Source organism: Musa acuminata, chromosome BXJ1-2, assembly GCF_036884655.1.
Source record: "Musa acuminata AAA Group cultivar baxijiao chromosome BXJ1-2, Cavendish_Baxijiao_AAA, whole genome shotgun sequence".
Lineage (NCBI taxonomy): Eukaryota > Viridiplantae > Streptophyta > Magnoliopsida > Zingiberales > Musaceae > Musa > Musa acuminata.
In genome coordinates this window covers 16476867-16497196 of record NC_088328.1, presented here as the reverse complement: position 1 = coordinate 16497196, position 20330 = coordinate 16476867, and the positions used below count along the sequence as shown (strand labels likewise).

Below are 20330 nucleotides of genomic sequence, written 5' to 3'. Positions count from 1 at the left end.
TACTCCGTCTTCTTCTTCTTCGCTTCATCTTAGTTGATATACTGATACCGACCGTTATATACTAGTCCCACAGAATCACCAAAACCAATCCAATAACCGAAACAAGCCTTGGAATAATAAAGTATCAATGATTACCTCAAATCTGCCGGGCTAACCATCCAATAACCAAAACAAGCCTTGGAATAAAGTATCAATGATTACCTCAAATCTGCCGGGCTAACCATCCAATAACCGAAACAAGCCTTGGAATAAAGTATCAATGATTACCTCAAATCTGCCGGGCTTGGTAAGCGCAAAATTATTAACTCTTGATGAGGTGGCATGAAGCATTCTTCTTGTGGCCAACAGTTCAATCAGAAGAACTGTTGTTGAAGGAAAATAAACTTACACAAACATTATTAATCATGCATGGTCATTAAATGAATACACTCTGGTACAGAAACAACATATGGGGGAATACTAAAACCAATGAGATTTCCAGACCTAGATTCATAATTTGAAAGTTCATGCAAAAGCTTCAACTAAGCATCAAGAAATAAAAGCAAACTTGAAGCAACGTGCAAACTGCAGAGCCGACATGCAGACCTTCCTTCTACAGCAACATTTACCCACACGTCCAGGAGTCAAAGAAAGATATGCTTAAAGAAAGGCATCCTTCTCAAACAACTTCAGGACCTCATCTTGATTGTTCAGCCTGGCGACATCAATTGCAGTCTTCCCGTCCAGATTCCGCACAGTGCTGCACCAAGAGAGAATAATGGTGAACTAGAGAAACTATGGAGGAGTTGAGCTTTTAATTGTTTGACTTACACAGATGCACCATACTCCAAAAGCAGTGCCACACACTCTTTGCGCCCATAGCCAGCAGCATAGTGAAGTGGAGTGTTCTTGTTCTTGTCCAATACATTCACTACAGCTCCTGCTTCAAGAAGGATCTGAGTACATTTCACCTGAAACAAAAGACATACAGGACATGAAGGTTGGATCTGAAGTAAACAACAAAATCAGCACTTCTTAGTAAATGGTTTTTGGAGCATGACAGGCCCTGATACACCCTCCTCTTGAATAAATAGTTAAAAAGAAGAAGAAAAACTCAAGTAACATCAATAACAGTGTTTAAAAAAAAACACTAAGATCTCAAATTGCCCGAGGCACTAGGTGCTCGCCCAGGCTCCGACATGAACAAAACGAGATGCTCTAAAATATTAAAAATATAAAAAATATATAATATAATTGATAAATATAATTATATAAATAAAAATATGATATTAAATTAAAAAGATCTAAAGTACCAAATCACATTATCGATCTTCTAATAACAAAAATGTCAAAAGACTCAAAATAAATAAAGATTAATAGTTCTAAATAAATAGAGATTAACAATGCTAATAAGGGACTATTATATGGTAACAGTCGTTAACACTTAACAATAATTTTAATATCAATTGAGGATTAACAATATTTAATCCACTATTAACAATAGTTAGAGGGAGGGGACGCGAGGGAAGAGTCACCGATAGTGGCGATGATGGAGGAACTTTCAGACGATGATAATGATGGTCGAGGAAGTTGCAAACAACGGCAACAACAATGAAGAAAGCTTCGGACAACAGCGACAACGACGGTGAAAGCTACGTATAACGACATCGTGGGCGAAGAAAGCTTTAGATGTGTTTGTCGATGCGGAGGAAGTTGTGATCCTATCCCTCAGTGGTGGAAGGAGCTACACACAGTAGCAGTGGTGAAGGGAATTACGCACAAAAGCTAGACCTTTGGACCCATCTACCGACGACAGAGGAAGCATCGAACCTAAGCGTCGATGGCGAAGGCAATGATTGCGAACGAAGATAGCAACGAGAAAAGAAGTGAGTCAGGGTGAAGTAGGGTTTATGGGTCGAGGCCGTGTGCACGTGCGGGGGGTTGTTAAATGTTTTGCTTAGTTAGTTCAATCGAACCAACTAAGCTACAATTCAACTGAACCTGAGTTTATCATTGGGTTTAGTTGCTTTGCTTCAACCGATCGCTCGCTCAAAGCGCCTGATGCCTGGATTCAAGCAAGCACCCAAGTGGCACTTCACTAAAGCATATCGTTCGATCGTGTGAGGCACTCAAGCCTCGCCTCACCTCACCCGAGTGCCTAGGCGAGCGCCCGAGCGCCTTTTTAAATCACTGATCAACAATCTTGTAAAACACAAAATAGGTTAGATTTTAAGCATGGTTTGTCTTACCGGTCCATACCAATATACCGACCAATCGTTGATATGGTATGTACCGATCCATACTGATATATCAACACATGGCATGATGGGACATACCGACAGATCGGTATGTACCGCCCATACCAGGCGATATACCACGGTATGGTGAACCTTGATTTTAAGTTTACCCCGACATTTTCACTATTGTTTGCACCCAATTACCAGAGTACTGAACTTGATTGGAAGAAACCTTCCGCCTTAGAAAAAAATATGTTTCAGCTTGCACTACAGATGATGAAGTTCAAGACGAAGCCAAGGACTAACCTTGCAGTAAAGTTAAGAATTCTCTAAGAAAATTTAACTCTTCTACAATTTCGAGATGAGGATCACTTTCTGAAACGTCACTGACAAATCTGTTACTCTGAATATTCTGGTGTCAGATGTTGATCCACTTGTAGGTGAGTAGACAATCCACAAAAACTACACATTCTACTTCCATTGTATCACACACAATGCAGTCAGTCTGCAGCTATCCCTTAAAACAAGTTGGTGATGCAGGATATACATGCAGTGAAATAGGACTAGATGGACCTATATATGCCAAACCTGCGTTGTCCATATTGCCTGATGTATACTTTTTCTCCCTTGCTCATGCCCTTTCATTCTCCCTTCAATCCAAAACCACTATAACTCTCTCCCGACACCAATCTACAGGATTCCGGTGGTCTGTCACTGTTGTTGGCCACACTTCCAGGCTGGACATCTTGATTCTGTTGGTAGGCTGCTTTGCTATAAACGCCATTCATGGCGGCAAGATTGTAACCCCATGTATTGTCTTCACTTTTACTCCCTCTCTCTTGGGCACCAGAAACAAGTGTAGTACTGGTGACACTCAGATGGCTCAAACTATTTTTAAGTATCGAATGTTGTATGATGCAAATAACCCACACGTAAAAAATTATACTAACTAGGGCATCCTGCTTATAGAAATCTCCAGGTCAAATGATATAGTATGGACTTGAAAAATTAAAAAGGACCCATTGGCTCAAAAATTTGCTTTTCTTTTTAGTTTGTTTTTTGGCTTGGTTCTTGAAATCACCTCATACTCATTGTTCAATCTAGTGGAATGTAGGAAATTCAGTATCATTAGAAATACAACTATAATATAAACTGTTTGAGAAATTATTACTGACCAACATTTTCAGAAGTCAACATCTAATGAAGTGTCAAAGCATTGGCTATGAAGTATTGACACATCTTGCTATATTGTGTTGTTTGGTTGGTCTTTAAAAATTTTTAGAAACTCAGGTTGGGATAGCATACCTTCCAAAGTATAGAACTACGACAATGAAAACATGGACGCTAGATGCAAAAATAAGAGAATTGAAATTATTATTTTTGGGACTTGTAGACACTCTAGGGTCAGACTATATTTTAACAACGTAATTGTTCTATCTAAAAGCTTCAAAACTGATCTTGTGTTGAAGGACCATGGAACCAATTTCCTGTGACACTACATCAACTAAAAATGGCATGCTTCTCTTTCTTGATATGTCAGTTATTAGTTATGATAAAATTTAATTGCTATGCTCTCCTTCAATATTTCTTTAAGTAGACACTGGTATGTTTTCTCACAGTTTGGTTTGTAATCTACCTTTATCTACGCCAGCCATGGGACTCAAAAGTTGGCTTCTGAGAAGTGTTAAGAAAATATCAGCTTCCTCAAATAAACACTTTCATGATTGTGTTAGTTGTATCGCATTGCCTACATAATCCCATTTTCATTCTCATAATGTCCAATAAATATGCTACTAATAATTATACAAAAATTTCTAATTATTAAATTGCTCTAATAACTAAATCATTACATAATATACTGTACAGTTTAATAACAAAATATTCATAATTTAATAATAATTTTATATTTCAAACTAAATTATTATAAATAATCAGTTAATATAATCTAATGAACATAATAAAGCATAATTTATTTTTATTAATAGTTCAATAATAAAATCATTTCTTTTTACAACAATAATAGGCATGTTTAACCCTCAAACTTAAAAACATATTGAAAGAACCTCTTTATCCTCGATAGGTGGTAAGTTTATCTTCATTTTATTGAGGTGATTGGATCTCATGATTTACCACAAACCAAAATATTATGGTAAATTGAGGTGTGAGTGGAAGTGTAAGTTGGGGCACCTTCTTCAATCTCATTAACTTTTATCCAAATAATAGGAACTATACTTCCGCTTCTTGTGGTTCTCAGAACTTTAGTTCCTACACTTCCTAGTTCCTACCACTCCTAACCAAACATGCCCCATAAAGTTGAAGGCAACTCCCACCATTCAATTACTTGACAATTCATCTGTTATTAGTATTTCATAGAGAAGAATCGCTGTCCAAATAGCATCCATGTACCACAAGATATTCCGGTTTTTAGTCACGCTATGCAACACATGCGGCGATACTATATGGAGTAAGTGCAGCAATGTTACTGCAAAAAGTCACAAAAGCCACTATCATAGGCTTCTACGGGGTGGGCCAAGGCAAGTACATCAACAACAAAACAGTAATATCCCAACTATTTGAGTCAGCCATAGAGATCAGGTTCAGGATCTTTTATCCTCGTTAAGCTATGTAAAAACTCATATTTTTAATTAAATTTAAAATATTCAAATCTTTATTTATATTCTTTAATAAAATATTTTTAAATCTCTCTCTATCTCTTCTCATACCATTAACAGTAATTATTTTATTTCTAACTACATATAATCATATAATCTTAGATACATAAGATTCTCCATCGTCTTATTGAAGCTACACCTAATTAAATTAGGCTCCACCAGTGGAGCCATTTGATTTATATTCATTAATTTAGTTAGACGAATATCAATATGATTTTCTTATGTTGCATTATTAATGCGCTCTTTTCACAACTTGAGCTTTTTGTTGTCTTCAAAAGAATGAAATGTTGGAGCAAAACAAAGAATGTTGAGCAAGATCATGCATAGATGTGCATTCATATTGAACGCATCTTCATAAAAATTGAACACCTCTTCATCTTGATCTGAACATCAAGATTGGGATTGATCAATGACCATATATTCATAAATCTGATCATATCAGATCCATGAGATCATAATTGGTTATAAAATGTAGTTTAAAAGCTAAACAACAAAAACCATACAAGATAACAAGAAAGAAAACAGAAACAGAATACGTTTGATAAATTAAATTTATTTTATGCGAAAAGTTTCTTTCAGCTTCATAATGCATATATATATATATATATATATAATTGTTAAAAGGTCCAGACATCACCTTGCTCTTCAAAACAACAAATGCACTCTAAATGCTACAAAATTGCTGGACAAACAAAATAAACATACAGTCTACAAACAAGTAAAGCAGGGATGATTAGTTTTCTAAACAAAATTGAACAACTATGTCAATCTTACCTCACCGTAACCACAAGCAAAATGCAAAGCTCTTCTTCCCTCTGAGTCCTCTTCATCCTTGTCTGATCCAGAATCTAAGGCCTTCTTCAAACCCTACATCATCAGTAAAAGTAACATACTCAACCGCATAGATCAAAGAATCAGTGCTAAGAAATACAAGACATATAGCAGTTGAGCATTGGACCACCAGATTGGTCTAATGCTATCTCCAGAAAGTTGCTGAATTATACAGTAGATTATATGCATGACAAAAATACCTTATTTCTAAGAAATTATGAGCAATGCACATAATCACAACAGCAGCACATGTCATCCCCTTGCCTAAAACATACATTTGGAAATATATATACAAAAATGTAAACAATATACATAAAAACGTATACATTAATGCTCTCATTTCAGATAATCACTACTATAAACCATGCTGATCCCAAATAAAACAAAAGATGAAACTGAGTGCACATACATAAGTAGATGGGGCCACACAAATGAATGTTGACCATCTGTGCCAAGTTGAAAGGAACAAGTTCAATTCAAAGGTTTGTCTATATTACCCTAAAATGACACTTGGTTTGTTAAAGTTTCTCACTTCTCCAGGCAACCAAATTCATCTCTTCAGAACTCTTTTCTCAATGGTTCCTCACCAGTCTGGATGCCATATTCCATGACCAAGAATGTTATTATGATATTTCATATGCATGCTGAGCAGATGGTACATATCAAGTTGGGACATTGCAGCTTCTTGTGTTGTAACCAACAGCTTTAGAACTTTGAATTGTGATGAAATTATTAGGACTGGGATCATACACTAAAGATCTAAAATAATAGTTATATGTAATTCATTTCTAATCTTACAAATTTTGAGATCTAAAACCAGCCAAAATACAGAAACCACAACATTATAGTCCTCAAAACAAGTACAATCCATACCTCAACATCACCAATACTAGCAGTGTGATGAACAATAGATTCATCCTCATATCCACCATCTTCTGCTTCTTCAGGTCCTGAAAGCTCAGTAGACGTAACACCATCATCTGAAGGCCCAACTCCCATGGCTTGACCAAGCTTTTGTAGAACTTCAGGATCATTCCAGTACCTAGAACAAGAAGATATTAACAAAGGCAGCATGGGCATAGAGAAAATCTTCGATAGCCATTTATGTAATTTAACATCTAATACTTCATCATTGCAGAGGGACCTCCGCTTTCTATCTCTTCAAGAATTGTCTTCAGGGATGGATCATCCTTCATGCGAGCCATTCGTTCTTCAATCTGTTCTTTTTGAGCAGGATTTGCCAAACTGTCAAGCATTGAAGACATTCCAGGATCCTAATAATATATAAAATTAAATTCGATCAGTTGAAATAAATCCAAGGTTTGCATATAAGAACTATTGATAAAAGTAAAAAGACCTGCATGATAGCATTTCCAAGGCGTTCAGCCATATTCATGAACTGAGGATTTTGCATGACTTGCTGCATCGTTGAAACGTATTGTTGAGGATCCAATGGAGGGACACCTTCTTGACCTACGCTATGGACACTCTTTTGAAGCTGTTCAGCCATTTGACTGAATACAGGGTCCTTAGCAATCTGCTCAGCCATTTCTTTAATTGTCGGATCCTGCATTAATGAGTAAATTACAAGCACAACCAATAATGAAACACGTGATAAAGCCTGAACAATCACCCTAACATCAATAGCAAAATAAAATGCATCAAAATGTAACCAAGTTTCTCATATGTTATTAGTCGAAAGAATTCCTCCAACTGGTATGTTAATGCACAACTTATATTTGAGCCATTGGTTCAGCTCACCATTTTTCATTTCAATCTCACTTGATAGCGTTATATATTTTGAAGTTGCACTATCATAAATGTTAAATAAAAATCTTTTGGCTATGTGACATCAAAATCTTTGACTCCCTTGAGTAAACAATTTTAAATCTTAGTAGTGTTTCAAAATCTGACAAGGCCGGCAGGGAAAATCCAACAAAAATAACAACACACCACTCTTCGTCCCATCAGGTCTCAATCAGACTCACGTATTTGCTACATCCTTGTCCTTGATGGTTATGACTTTAAAATTTTAAATTGTATCTACCAACAATTTGGGATGAGCCACATGGTTTCTTGTTCCCCCCAATAAGTTCTCTCAAGGGCAATCAAATCCAAATTTTAAATATCAACAACACACTGGAAGAAGTCAATAAAATTGATGATTCAACTTCCAAACACCCAATCCATGTTTCATTTAAACACATCAAATAAGCCCATAACTATAATAAATTAAAACCTTCATATCACAATAAGTTCCTTTGTCTTCTTTTTCTTCCTCATTCATACCATATCTAACTTAATACATACAATAGAGTTAGTAATAACCAAATTCAAAGTGACGTCACACTATAACAGAAGTTTGTATTACAGACAACCTGCTTTGCTTTGTGGCACTTTGATGCTATAACTCTTGTCCTACTGAGATCAATCCAAAGATTCCATCATTAATAACTCCTATTCGCATCGACCCCCATTACACTATTCTGGCAAGTTTGGCTTACAGGTAACCTGCTTTGCTTAAGCACTTTGATGTCTCTTGTCCTACTGATATCAATCCAAAGATCCCTTGACTATTAACACCTATTTGCATCCCAACCCCATCCCCAAATACTCAGGCCTAGCGGTGAAGCTACTGTATATATTTGGTTCATCTTCTCCATCAAGGCTCTGACAGGAATAAAGGTGGTGATGGGGGGGATTGAGTATTCAATATCAATATTTACAGTAAAGAAGTCAACAAACTGCTGATGATCAAGACCAGCTTCTTTGAAGGTGACACAAAGGGACCTTCATATTTAATGACAATTCCCTTCACCAAATCTTTTGATGACAATACCCTTCACCAAATCTTTACCTTTCCTCACTTCTGCAGTTTTCATTATCCCTATTTGATCTTCCCTGGTTGTCTTAATTCTGATAGTCAGTTCTGCTACCACATAAAGGGTATTGTCTTAATTCTCAAACAATGATCGTAGTCTTTTGTGATGATTGAAAATTGGGATTGGTAGCTGCATCAGTTGTTCGGTAACATTTTTCTTTTGTTAAAATAATACAAAATTAAAACTCACAAACACAGAAAGCTTGTGATTCTTTTTTAGTTGATACAAAACAATAATAAAAAGCATGCTCAAGAAAAAGGTAAAACAATCAAAAGCATTGTGATCTATATGCCCTTAACCAATTGGTTCTATGATGATACATGTTTCCAAATACTTCCATATCCGCGTGTAAGTAGTAATTATACTTGGGGAACTAATAATGCAGGTAAAATAAAACCACCTCATTGATTTGTCAGAACAATATTATATATAGCTCAAATTGTGGCTTCATTAAGAAAAACAACCAGCACCAGGTAACAAATTAGTAGGTGCTAAAAGATTTATGGGTGCAAGTTAAGCTTCAAGATATCATTGCATCAAATAAAAGGAGAAGCTTATTACATTAAGGAGGTTCTGCATAGAAGAAAAATCAAAAGGATTCGCTGGAAACCCTGCCGCTGGAGTTGAAGTTGTCCCTAGGCCACCAGCTTGCTGTTGGGTAGATGATGCTTCAGATTTCTCACCTGAGCTAGGCTTGTCATCTGAAAAATATGGCATTTTTTATGAAGTTACATCACATATGCAAAATTAAGCAAACAAATAGAACCTTTTATCTAAACTACAAACAACAAGGCTTACTAATTAACAAGGAAAATGATATCTAATCATGAATAGGGTTAATGATGGGATATATATAGTTGAGATCAATGATAAAATGACCTTTAGAAAAAATTACAGAGGGGTATAATTTTTTTCTGATGAGTTGCATCAAATAACATTCCAAATGCCTGTATCAGAATCCATTACGGCCAGCACCAAATCAGAACAAGAATATAGAAACTATTTAAGCCAGTTGGCAAGCCAACAGAAAGGAAAGATACATGAGACATGTCAACTAGCAAAACTGATATTGAAGGTTTAGGGCATGGACATTTGACACAAAGTCACTTCATTACACATACAACTGAAAGCGTAATACAGATACTACCGAGTCCGATCCAAAATGTCAAACGAAGCTACCACAGATCTACCTCAATTTTATATAGAAACTTGCTAGAAATAGTAATATGGAGCATTCCAGTGAAAAGAAAAATCAGATTCACAAGGGATATCAACAACTATTTCATTAGGGGAATCGAGGGTAACGATAATTGCCCCCCGAGTCCAACAACCCCCTCCTCCCAGAACAACACGGATCTGAATCCCTTATGAAATCTACTGACAGTTAACGATTTCTATTCCCCGCATCTCAAGCACAAAGAACAGAGAAGATTATCAGAAAGTGGAACGAGGATAAGAAATTCTGAGAGAGAGAGAGAGAGAGAGAGAGAGATGATCGATACCTTTACTTCCGGAAGCCATGACGGGCGACGCAGATCGCAGACGGGGGGTGGGCGGCGGCTGCGAACGCCTCGCCTCTTCTCGCCCAGTGGAGAACAAGGACTGAAATCCGAAAGACGGCAGAAAAACCCTCGGGCTATCAATTTATTCGAGGGCTGGATCGGAAACTGGAAAAATAATGTAACAAAACAAAAAAATGGATGGATTTCCTGTCTCACTCCAATCAGGCAACCGGATAATTCACCATAAGTTATATGTGGAGCCCATCAATGTGCCTTACATTTCAAATCCGACCTATACTTTCTCCGTGTGTGGTGCGCCTTCTGAGACAGGCGTGCTAACCGCAGGGAACACAAAAAGGAAAAATTAGTAGATCGAGGGGGTCATCGTACGGTCTTCGTGTCTCAACGGGTCAGACAACAGGCTCTTCCACCAACAGAGGGCCGCGGGACCCACAGGAATTCTTCGATCTCATCTCTGCCGTTCCATTCGTTTTCCGTTTGGGTGTCGGATCCGAGACAGCTGTGTCTCGGCCGGTGCGTGGATAAGAAGCGTGAGGACGGGAATGGCCGGTCCCTCCACAATTGTTTGATCTCATCATATTTTTGGACGACTGAGATCAAAAGTTATCATAAAATAGACGATATCCTACGGACAATAATCAACCCTATCTAAATGCATTAATTTCTTGGCTTTTTTCCTATGCAATATATATGCTTGTATAATTGTCTCCTTTTCACACGGGCTGAATGAACTAACAATGATCAAATGTGTGATTCATTTAATCATTGGCCAAATTAAGATTTTTGTGTCATGGACGGTCATAATGGTATCAACATTATGTTTACTCCCATATATCAGTATGAGATCAATTAAGAAAAAAGATTTAATTGTATTTGAACATTGATTTTTTTTTTTTTTGTCATGAATCATTTAATTTTACTTAGAATGACTCGAGCAAATAATCATGTAGATCATGCCAATGAATCGATCTCAAAAGTTGTACTCATCCAAAAATAAATAAATATTATTTCAAGGAGAAAATATATATTTTTATTATTAATTGTATAAAAATATTTTATGAAAAAAGGATATCATATTTAGGTACAAGAAAAAAAAATCAACATATTAGTTTTCCCTTCAATTATATAAACGATGATTAAAACAAGAAATGATATTATTAGGAGGAATTTAAAAGGAATTTTTTTATATATATAATAAGAGGATTCAACAAAAGGCAAAATCGCATACATATATTTACTATATGTATATACCATGCAAAACTAAAAATATATGCACTCATATATTCTTAGTTAACATTTTATGAATATTAGATTAATTGGTTGTTAGTATAATAAAATTGGAATATCCATCTCTTCCATCAACGACATGTGTAACGAAAAATAATAATAATAATAATAATTATTATTATTATTATTAAAATAAGTGACATAAAAAAATAAGTGTTTAATTTTTTATATAAGTTCACTTAAATTAATTATAGATAATCATGATTAATAATCGTTAACCAAAATTTATTGAATAAATACTGTTGGGAGTGATATATGGAGTTTGTTATCATTATAGATAATCATGATTAATAGTTATTAATCAAAATTTGTTGAATAAATACTGTTGGAAATGATATATGGAGTTTGTTATCATTATTTGTAAAGGTAAATATTTTTTTAAGAAAATATTTAGTATTAAGTGCTTGCTATAAATAAAGCTTTGTACGAGAATCAATAATAAAAAAACAAAGATCCAAAAGAAATAATATTACAATGAACATAAATTCTTTCATCCCTATAGAGGAAAATTTTAGGAGCTTAATTTTATAGTGCTTTATTTACTCTTAGCATATCTTATAATTTTATAGATAACTCAATTAATCAAAATATAAGCTATGAAATTCTTGATTAACCCTACACATAAGGACGAGATTTCATTTTAAGATAACGATAACAACCCTTAGGTGTCCTCTTAAGCTTTATATTTTTAATGTATTATTTAAGTATTTTATTAATTCTTATTCAAAATTCATATTAGTACTTTTTATCCCCATGACAAGGAATGCTTTGTGATTGTTTATTTGAGTTGTGAGATGAAACGCAACCTTTTAAACATGGTGTGTATATGTTGTTAACATACATCCTAATAATATATAGTTAATTATTCTTAGTTATCATTAATATAATTTATTTGAATTCAAGAAGTATATAAAAAAATTCTATACCTAAAATATGCTAACAAATTGAACATGTATTTAAAATATATTAGTATAAATTAATGTTTAAGCCAACAACTAATATACACGAGTTTTAATTTTTTTATGAATATATACATATATATGTGTGTGTATATATATATATATGTATATATATATATATATATATGTATATATATGTATATAGATATATATATACACATATATATACATATATAAAATTTAAGCTATTTAGAAAATATAAATGCAACATCTAACAACAAGATTTAAAAGAAAAATTAAAAAAAATATTTAATGCTTATAATATCGATTTTGATCATCAATTTGATGTGATAGATATGATCCTATCAATCTCTAATTTTGTTATGGTTAGAATTGAGAAGAAATTAGTTTTAGATTTAAAAGGCTAACCAAGAATTTTGACTATGCATGATGCTTAGAGAGTTCTAAACGAGCCCATAAGATGACTTGTCCAAGTAGGATTCGACTATCCAATATCAATTCAAACATTTATTGTAAAACTTGTATTGTAGGTATGGCTGACAAGTTCCTCATATGCTTAATTTAGAATTTATTTATATAAGTAAAAAAGGAACAATGGCAGTTTAAGAGTTCAAAATGAGTTTGAGTTGGGATTGAAAACACTACTTTATAAGTCCTCTTTATAACATTCATTCATCATCAACTATAAAAGATTAAGCATCATAATTATGAGATATTATTCCGTTTAGATGTTATATTGATGTGACATGCCTAGTTGGCACATCATCATTTTTCTGGTTGATTAGCTTCATATGTCCAGTCTTGTTTGGTGTTGATAATTCTTATATCCTTTGTTGTTATTGTATTTCTAAATAAGATTTTGAGCATAATATGAATCTTATAGTTGTTATATGAATCTCAAAAACTTTAGCTGTTATATACATCAAAGATAGATGTTGGATACCATGGATGCTTATGTATTGCGTATTTTGATACTTTTTGTCTAGGATAAATGCATCTCTCGAGGACAAATACTTTGTATTTTCTAAGACACACTTGAACTTTAATGCTTACGTTTAGGGTAGACACATTAGATGCAGGAAGATATCTTTTCTAGTTGAAGTACATTCAGTACTTTGGAGATTCTTTGCTTAATTAAAAGATATTGGCTTTCCAAATTTGTTTCTTATAGATGGATATATTAAGCATAGGGAGTCTTTTTGTTTGATTAGGATACAGAAAAAATTGAAGGTGTATTTATGTAGATGCATCAAGTATAAGTAAATGCTATGTCCGAATAAGGTGTATTTGTGCTTCATATTAATTTATCTTAAACAAATATATCAAACACGTATAATAGATATATATATATATATATATATATATATATATATATATATATATATATATATATATATATAGATCGTTTAGAACCAAATAAAGACTGGTTAGCTATGTTCTTTTTGAATAGAGTGGGTCGATCTTTCTTTTTTTGAGTTTTTTTAATGATCAAATATGCTTTACTCTAGTTTTTTTCTTGTTTGAGAGTGAATTAAATATTTCTTATGAGTGGGTCAAATATTTTATTTTTAATGATAGTGAATAAGATTTTTTTTCTAATTGTTAGTGTAAATTATGGTTGTCCAAGTTATGATCGAGATTTAGATCCAATCAAAATCCATTTCAAATTAGTCTTGCTCAAAGTCACTATATATAAAGTATCAAATCTGATTGAGGGTGTTTCCGATAAATACCCCATTAACGATCAAGTTAATTCTTATGTTCGATCTAATTAAACTAGTCGGATTGCTCGACTAATACTAAAGTGAACTAGTATTTGAGAGCATACATAGGAATCCCTTTTATAGATGATTATGAGGCAATTATGCTAGGAATCGTTGATGATATAAAGAGAATATGCGACATTTTTGGACGAAGACTAAGCGTGATGTTTGTTGAACGTAGCACCCACGTAGGTTACTCGCACTAGTCACAAGTTTAAATGATAGACAGTTCAGTTATATATCATCTCGTGATCTCACGATCTAACAACCATCTGTTAGCCACATGTGATCCATTTGTTCTTTATCGATCGACCCGTTAGCTCATTAGTTGGTTAGCTCGTTTGCTCATCGATTCATTGATATGTCTACCTATTGACCCATTGATAGACGATCCATCTATCATGTGTTTATCGTGTCATTTCTTATTTATCAAAAATAAAAACATTTCAGACTTTTTTCTTTTTGGCTCGCCCTGAGATTGAGTTGGAGCACTTTTTGTCAACAATAAAATGAGTCTGACAATATTTTGTTCAAGAACAGGTCAAACATTTTTATCCGACCATAGTGGTTCGAATAGGCGAGGGGTGTACGTCGTTCTATTTCTTTTTAGTTGTTTATGTGAGATAGAACTCATCTTATTAGATGAGTTAATTAGAACCAAATCAAGTCATCATCGTTGTAGAGTACGATTGCAGCATTAGTTATCAACACAACATACCGAAGACGACCCTCTCTAGTTTATTTTTTGGAATCTTGTCATGTTTCCAATATAGAGTAAGTCTGCTTTAAACTAAAATGAGAGGTGGATGATTGACCAACGAGGTGGGTCCCACAATGGATGATATATGTTCACGTATTAATCGAGCAAAATTCTCAAGAATTCAATTGTTCATTATTTATCTTTTACAAAAAAAATTATTATTCAGATTATTATATATATCCGATATTATTTATCCAAATTAAATGAACAAAAATAAATCCTACGAGTTTATTCTCCTAATTACTGGGTCGTTTATTCTCTTAATTGTAATCGGTGCTCAAAGAATACTACTACTACTACTCTTAGGTGTTATTTTGGCATGTCATTATTCGAGGGTTGGGTAGATCAACTACCGACGATAGGTTGGAGACCCGGTGTCGTGTCGCCACGGCACAACGTTGTCATCCACTTGCGTTGAAGGGCCCCACCCAAGTGCGGGCCCACCTGATTCGTCCGTGTTTCCCATTGATAATTCGAATCGTCTGGGCGTTGAATTCATTCTGAATCCGATTCATGTATACATACCGAGCCTTACCCGTTAAATTTCGCTCGAGTCATCCATCTCAAACCCGATCGGATCGCTCCCACCTGATTGAATGTTGGCATGCCTTCTCTACCCATTTCTCTCTCCAGGGCTAACCAACCGATGAATTCCGTACCGTCTCCTCTCCTCAACCGCCGGTCCCACCTACTGGTACGAGACTGTATGTACACTAAAACTATGGACACATTTTTCTTGTAAGATTAGGTTATTGTGTGGCCTTCGCTTTATATATAAAAACAACTTATATGTGGTTTGGTATGAGAGAAAAAAACAATAATCTTTTTTTTTAAAGTAAGTATATGCGGTTTTCGGAGAGAGAAAAATAAAAAAGACTCAATAAATGATTAATTGATTGAATGGGACTGACATCGGTGGTAACGATGGTAGGAAAATAATTATTCATCATCATCGAAATGGCATGACTTATAGGTTTGGTATTATTACTAGTCGGGAGGCCCATGATGTCGGATTCCACTGGCTGCGTCTCCCTTATCCTGACCGGGAGTGACGATAATGTGATTCAGCGCACCACGTTGTCATCGTCCCGTGATCCCGTTCTCCGCCTTTGACCCCTTCCTGGGGCGACCCTGACGCAAACCTACTCCTCCCTCTTTCTTCCCCTTCCCCGACTCCACCAGTCTTGTCGCATTACGATCACTCTCCCTCAGCCCATCGCGCACCTAACCAACGCAATGTGGCGCTCCTCTTCCTCGTCTGCTCGCTCTCTCTTCCGCACCCTACTCGGCGGCTCTCTCGGGACCACCAGCTGCCGCCCCGCGAAGCGCTCGATCCTGCCATCCCTCCCTCGTGCCATCCTCTTCTGCTCCTCCTTCTCTGACTCTGGTTCCCGTTCCCCCTCCGCCAACGGTGGAGCCGGCGGCAGTGGCTCAGCGGACTCGATCACGTTCGCGGAGGCGAAGCGGCTGATGCGACTGGTGAACGTAGAGTCGCTCAAGCGGAAGCTGGAGAGGGACGGGGAGGAGGTGATCGGGTACTCGCAGCTCCTGGAGGCGTGCGAGGGGATGGGGGTGGCCCGCTCTCGGGAGGAGGCCGGAGCCTTCGCCCACGTCTTGGACGAGGCCGGCGTCATCCTCTTGTTTAGGGATAAGGTATATCTCCACCCGGAAAAGGTAATTCCTCTCGCCCCTTTCTTCGATTGCTCGTTCCTTATTTGATTTCCACGTCGCATCTGCGTGGTCCTTAGATTGATGGGAGCCAAAAATTCGATCTTGTTCATTCTCCTGCGCAAAATTTGATTTTTGTTTTGTTTGAGGAAAGATTGAATTTTGTTGTCCATGAGTCTTATCCATGTGGGTTTGATAACTATCTTTCGGTGCTTTAACAGAAAAGATCACATCTTCGTAGTGCCTGAAAGAATTTAGAAGCCGATGGATGTCCAAGTGAAAATTTTGGTTTTCTTTCCTTATTTCCTTTAATGATTCCTTGTTTAGATGCCAAGTAAAGAATTCCAAAAAGGATAACAGTAGATCTAAGAAGTTCTGATAAGTTGCTTCAGAATTTATGAGTTTTCTCTAACTTTATTCATGCTAGTCTCGATGGGCTAATTACATATTATCATGTAGTTTTGCATCCCGGTTCCTAAACTTCAAAAATTTATATTACGATCCTTATAGTTATGAGAGTAAAATATTTAACTTCATTTATCCTAACGTCATCGGTTTTATCGATGAAAGCGTACAAACAATTGGCAAAAAGTTAATTTCAACGTTTCAGTTATGTTTTCAGTGATGGCGGACAACGACATCGCTGAGGTCACGGGTGACTGTTGTGGATGAGGAGGGAGAGTAACGATGAGAGGTAAGGTGACAACACAGATGCTAACGCTCTGCATCTGCGTCGGTGTCGCTCAACAACTACATCGATGTCGACGCAGATGCAGATGCAGTGATGCACCAGTTGGCATATGCATCTGTGTCGATGCAGATGTAGAGCAGCGAAACGGCCGCTCAACATTTGCATATGCGCTAACGCAGATGCAAAGCGGCGTCGACCTTCCCCGCATCGATGTCGGCGCTGACGCAGATGCTGAGTGGCGTTGCTCTTCATCTGCATCCGTGTCGGCACTGATGCAGATGTCTAGCAGCCCTTTCACCGCTTTGCATCTTCTTTGGCATCGACTCAGTTACCGAGTGGTGCCGATGCAAATGCAAGGCGCATTATCATCTGCATCGTCGCCTCACCTCTCACCATCGTTCTCCCTCATCCACAATAGCTACCCATGACCCCCAACATTGTCGTCATCCACCATCAGCGAAAACATAATTGAGACGTTGAAATTACCTTTTTGTCCATCATTTTTGTGCTTTCGCCGATAAAACCAACGGTGTTAGGGTAAATAAAAATAGATATTTTACTTTCATAATTATAAGGATTTCAATGTAAATTTTTTAAGTCCAGGGATCAAAATGCTAAAGAGGTCTAACTGCAGGGGTAATCTGTAATTAGCCCTAAGTTGCTTCAAAATTTATGAATTTTCTCTATCTTTATTCATGCCGGTCCTGTGGGTTTACGAGTTCTGATAAGTTGCTTCAGAATTTTGTGAATATATGGTATAACAGAGGATCCACACTTTGTCTGTGGCTGAGTTGATGGGAGAACACTGGGAACTACCTTCTGCATTCATTTCCTGCAAGACATCTGTCAAATCATGTGGTTTAAAAAATTACCATTGATGACTTTCCATATTCCTAAATAATGTCTGATCTGTAAATTCTTTGTTTGGAATGCATAATCTGAGACCAAAGACATAATTACAAGTCAGTTTGCATGTTCTTGCTTTATGGTTTAATTGTTTAGTCATTGCGGCACAGGTTTGACCGTAATAATTGTGAAATTTTGTGACAGTTCAGTTTCTTTAATGAACAGGATATCAGCTTAGGGTGGTTAGAATTCTCAAATATCATTCATTTTTACCCATCATTTAGTTTTTGTCCGTGGCTTTTTGAAGTCTCTCTTTGGGCTTTTCTGGTTAGCCATAATTTTGGATATTTTAATGTGTAAGAAAGCAAAATTTTCATCTGTAATAGCTCTTATTTATCTATAGTTTCATTTAGGGAACTTCTGTTATTTCAATTGAAATCATCTTCATTTACTGGACATGTCAAAAATAGAAAGGTGAACCTTTTCATGTTTCATGTACTTGCTTATTGGTCTGATCACATCACGTCCAATTTAAGTTGCCCGGTATACTTCAAATTATAGTGCATCACACTTTGTATTACACACTTAAAATTTACATTTCTGCATGTTACTTTCTGACTTGGAAAACAGTCCTCTCTTGTGCCACTCCTATCCAGTTGCATATAACAGCTAAGTTTTACTTCAAAATTTACTGGATTTTGATAAGTAACACTAAAATGTTTGCCATGCTTATCAGTTTACCGTTCTTGCAAATCTAAATTAGAACTATTAAAACCTTTTTTTTTTCAGTTTCTCTTTTGTGTTGATTGACTCAGGTGACCAGGGATACCATGTGGGTAATGGACTTTGTTTAACACTTTCTCAGAATATTCTTGAGAAAAAAGTATAAGAAATCATCTATGTCATGTTTTAGACTTTTGGTATTGAAATCATGTCCATGAACTGCTTTTGATGATGTGATCGACCTGCTGCCAAGGTTTAAAGTCCATGTTCTTTGTCAATTCACAGACATACACAATAATTTGTGCTCACTGTTAATGTCCTGAAAAACTGGATGCTCATCATGTTAGTCTGTTTCCCATAGGTTGTGGATCTTATAAGAAGGGCTGTCCCTCTTTCTTTGACACCTGAGAATGACCCAAGGAGAGAAGAGTTGAAGCAGCTGCAGGAGAAGAAACAAGAAATCGATATGCTTGCTCACAAGCAAGTCCGTCGCATACTTTGGTTAGGGTTGGGATTCCTAATCGTTCAGATTGGTCTCTTCTTTCGGCTTACATTCTGGGAGTTCTCATGGGATGTCATGGAGCCAATAGCCTTCTTCGCCACTACAGCTGGCATTCTTTGTGGATATGCCTACTTCCTTTTTACATCGAGAGATCCGACATACCAAGACTTTATGAAGAGGCTGTTCTTGTCAAGACAAAAGAAACTATTTCAGAAGCATAGTTTTGACATTCAGAGATATATTGAACTGCAGAAACATTGCAAGAGCCCACTGGACAAAGTAGTTACAGCAGAGAATATAACTGAGACCAACGTCCCTCATTTTCAACATTTTTAATTTACTAGTAATGATCTTTATTTTCAGAGCTTTCAAGTCTTTTTAATGCTTTGAGGCTATAATACCACAATTTTTGCTGTTTCTGTAGCTGCCTTTTAATTTATTGTGCTGTTAATCCTGAACATGTAATGCCACTGAAGGAGGCTGCAGAGTGATTTTGTTTACATCAATCATTTCTGACAAATGACTGTTATATCTCTTTACATGCCTGAAAAATCATGGTGTTCTTCTTTTTGATAAATTGCTGAAGATCTCAATGTGCTCCATTTTTGTATAGGTAATCTAATACCCAATTAATTTTAGTTAAACACCCTCGTAAACCTCAATTAATTTTAGGTAATCATACATAGACTCTTGCTATCATTGTCTCAACCTAGGAATTACCAAAGTGCTAGTAGAGCTTACAACTTAACTCATGATCCAAGAAAACTTGAAGAATCCATCATATTCGATACCTAATTTTCTCACACTAATTTTTCCTTCCCATGTAGGAAAGAAATTTGGTCCTCCAAATTTGTTTGAGGTGTTACTTTGATATCACACATTCTAAAATTTTGAAAATAATCAAATTTCTGTTAAAACTAATCCAAACCTCTCAAAGCTTATAGGCCATCAAAATCGTTACTGGTTTCGGTATGGTTTAACGATTTAATTCATAGTGGTATGAGGTAACCACTACTTTATCAATCCATCATATTTAATACCTAATT

General features: G+C 35.9%; 2 protein-coding genes across 2 annotated transcripts; one reads left to right on the top strand and one right to left on the bottom strand.

The window, feature by feature from the left end:
- Positions 1 to 384: 384 nt before the first annotated feature.
- Positions 385 to 10255, bottom strand: LOC135595934 (ankyrin repeat domain-containing protein 2A-like). The gene is made up of 8 exons (XM_065087473.1): positions 10104 to 10255; positions 9163 to 9302; positions 7077 to 7286; positions 6845 to 6993; positions 6593 to 6761; positions 5663 to 5755; positions 811 to 950; positions 385 to 739 (listed from the first exon to the last, which is right to left on the bottom strand). Exons 1-8 carry the CDS (start codon positions 10120 to 10122, stop codon positions 640 to 642), a joined length of 1020 nt encoding a protein of 339 aa, XP_064943545.1. The 5' UTR covers positions 10123 to 10255; the 3' UTR covers positions 385 to 639.
- Positions 10256 to 15935: 5680 nt separating this feature from the next.
- Positions 15936 to 19823, top strand: LOC135595922 (calcium uniporter protein 6, mitochondrial-like). The gene is made up of 2 exons (XM_065087448.1): positions 15936 to 16528; positions 19144 to 19823. Exons 1-2 carry the CDS (start codon positions 16091 to 16093, stop codon positions 19618 to 19620), a joined length of 915 nt encoding a protein of 304 aa, XP_064943520.1. The 5' UTR covers positions 15936 to 16090; the 3' UTR covers positions 19621 to 19823.
- The last annotated feature ends 507 nt before the right edge of the window (positions 19824 to 20330 follow it).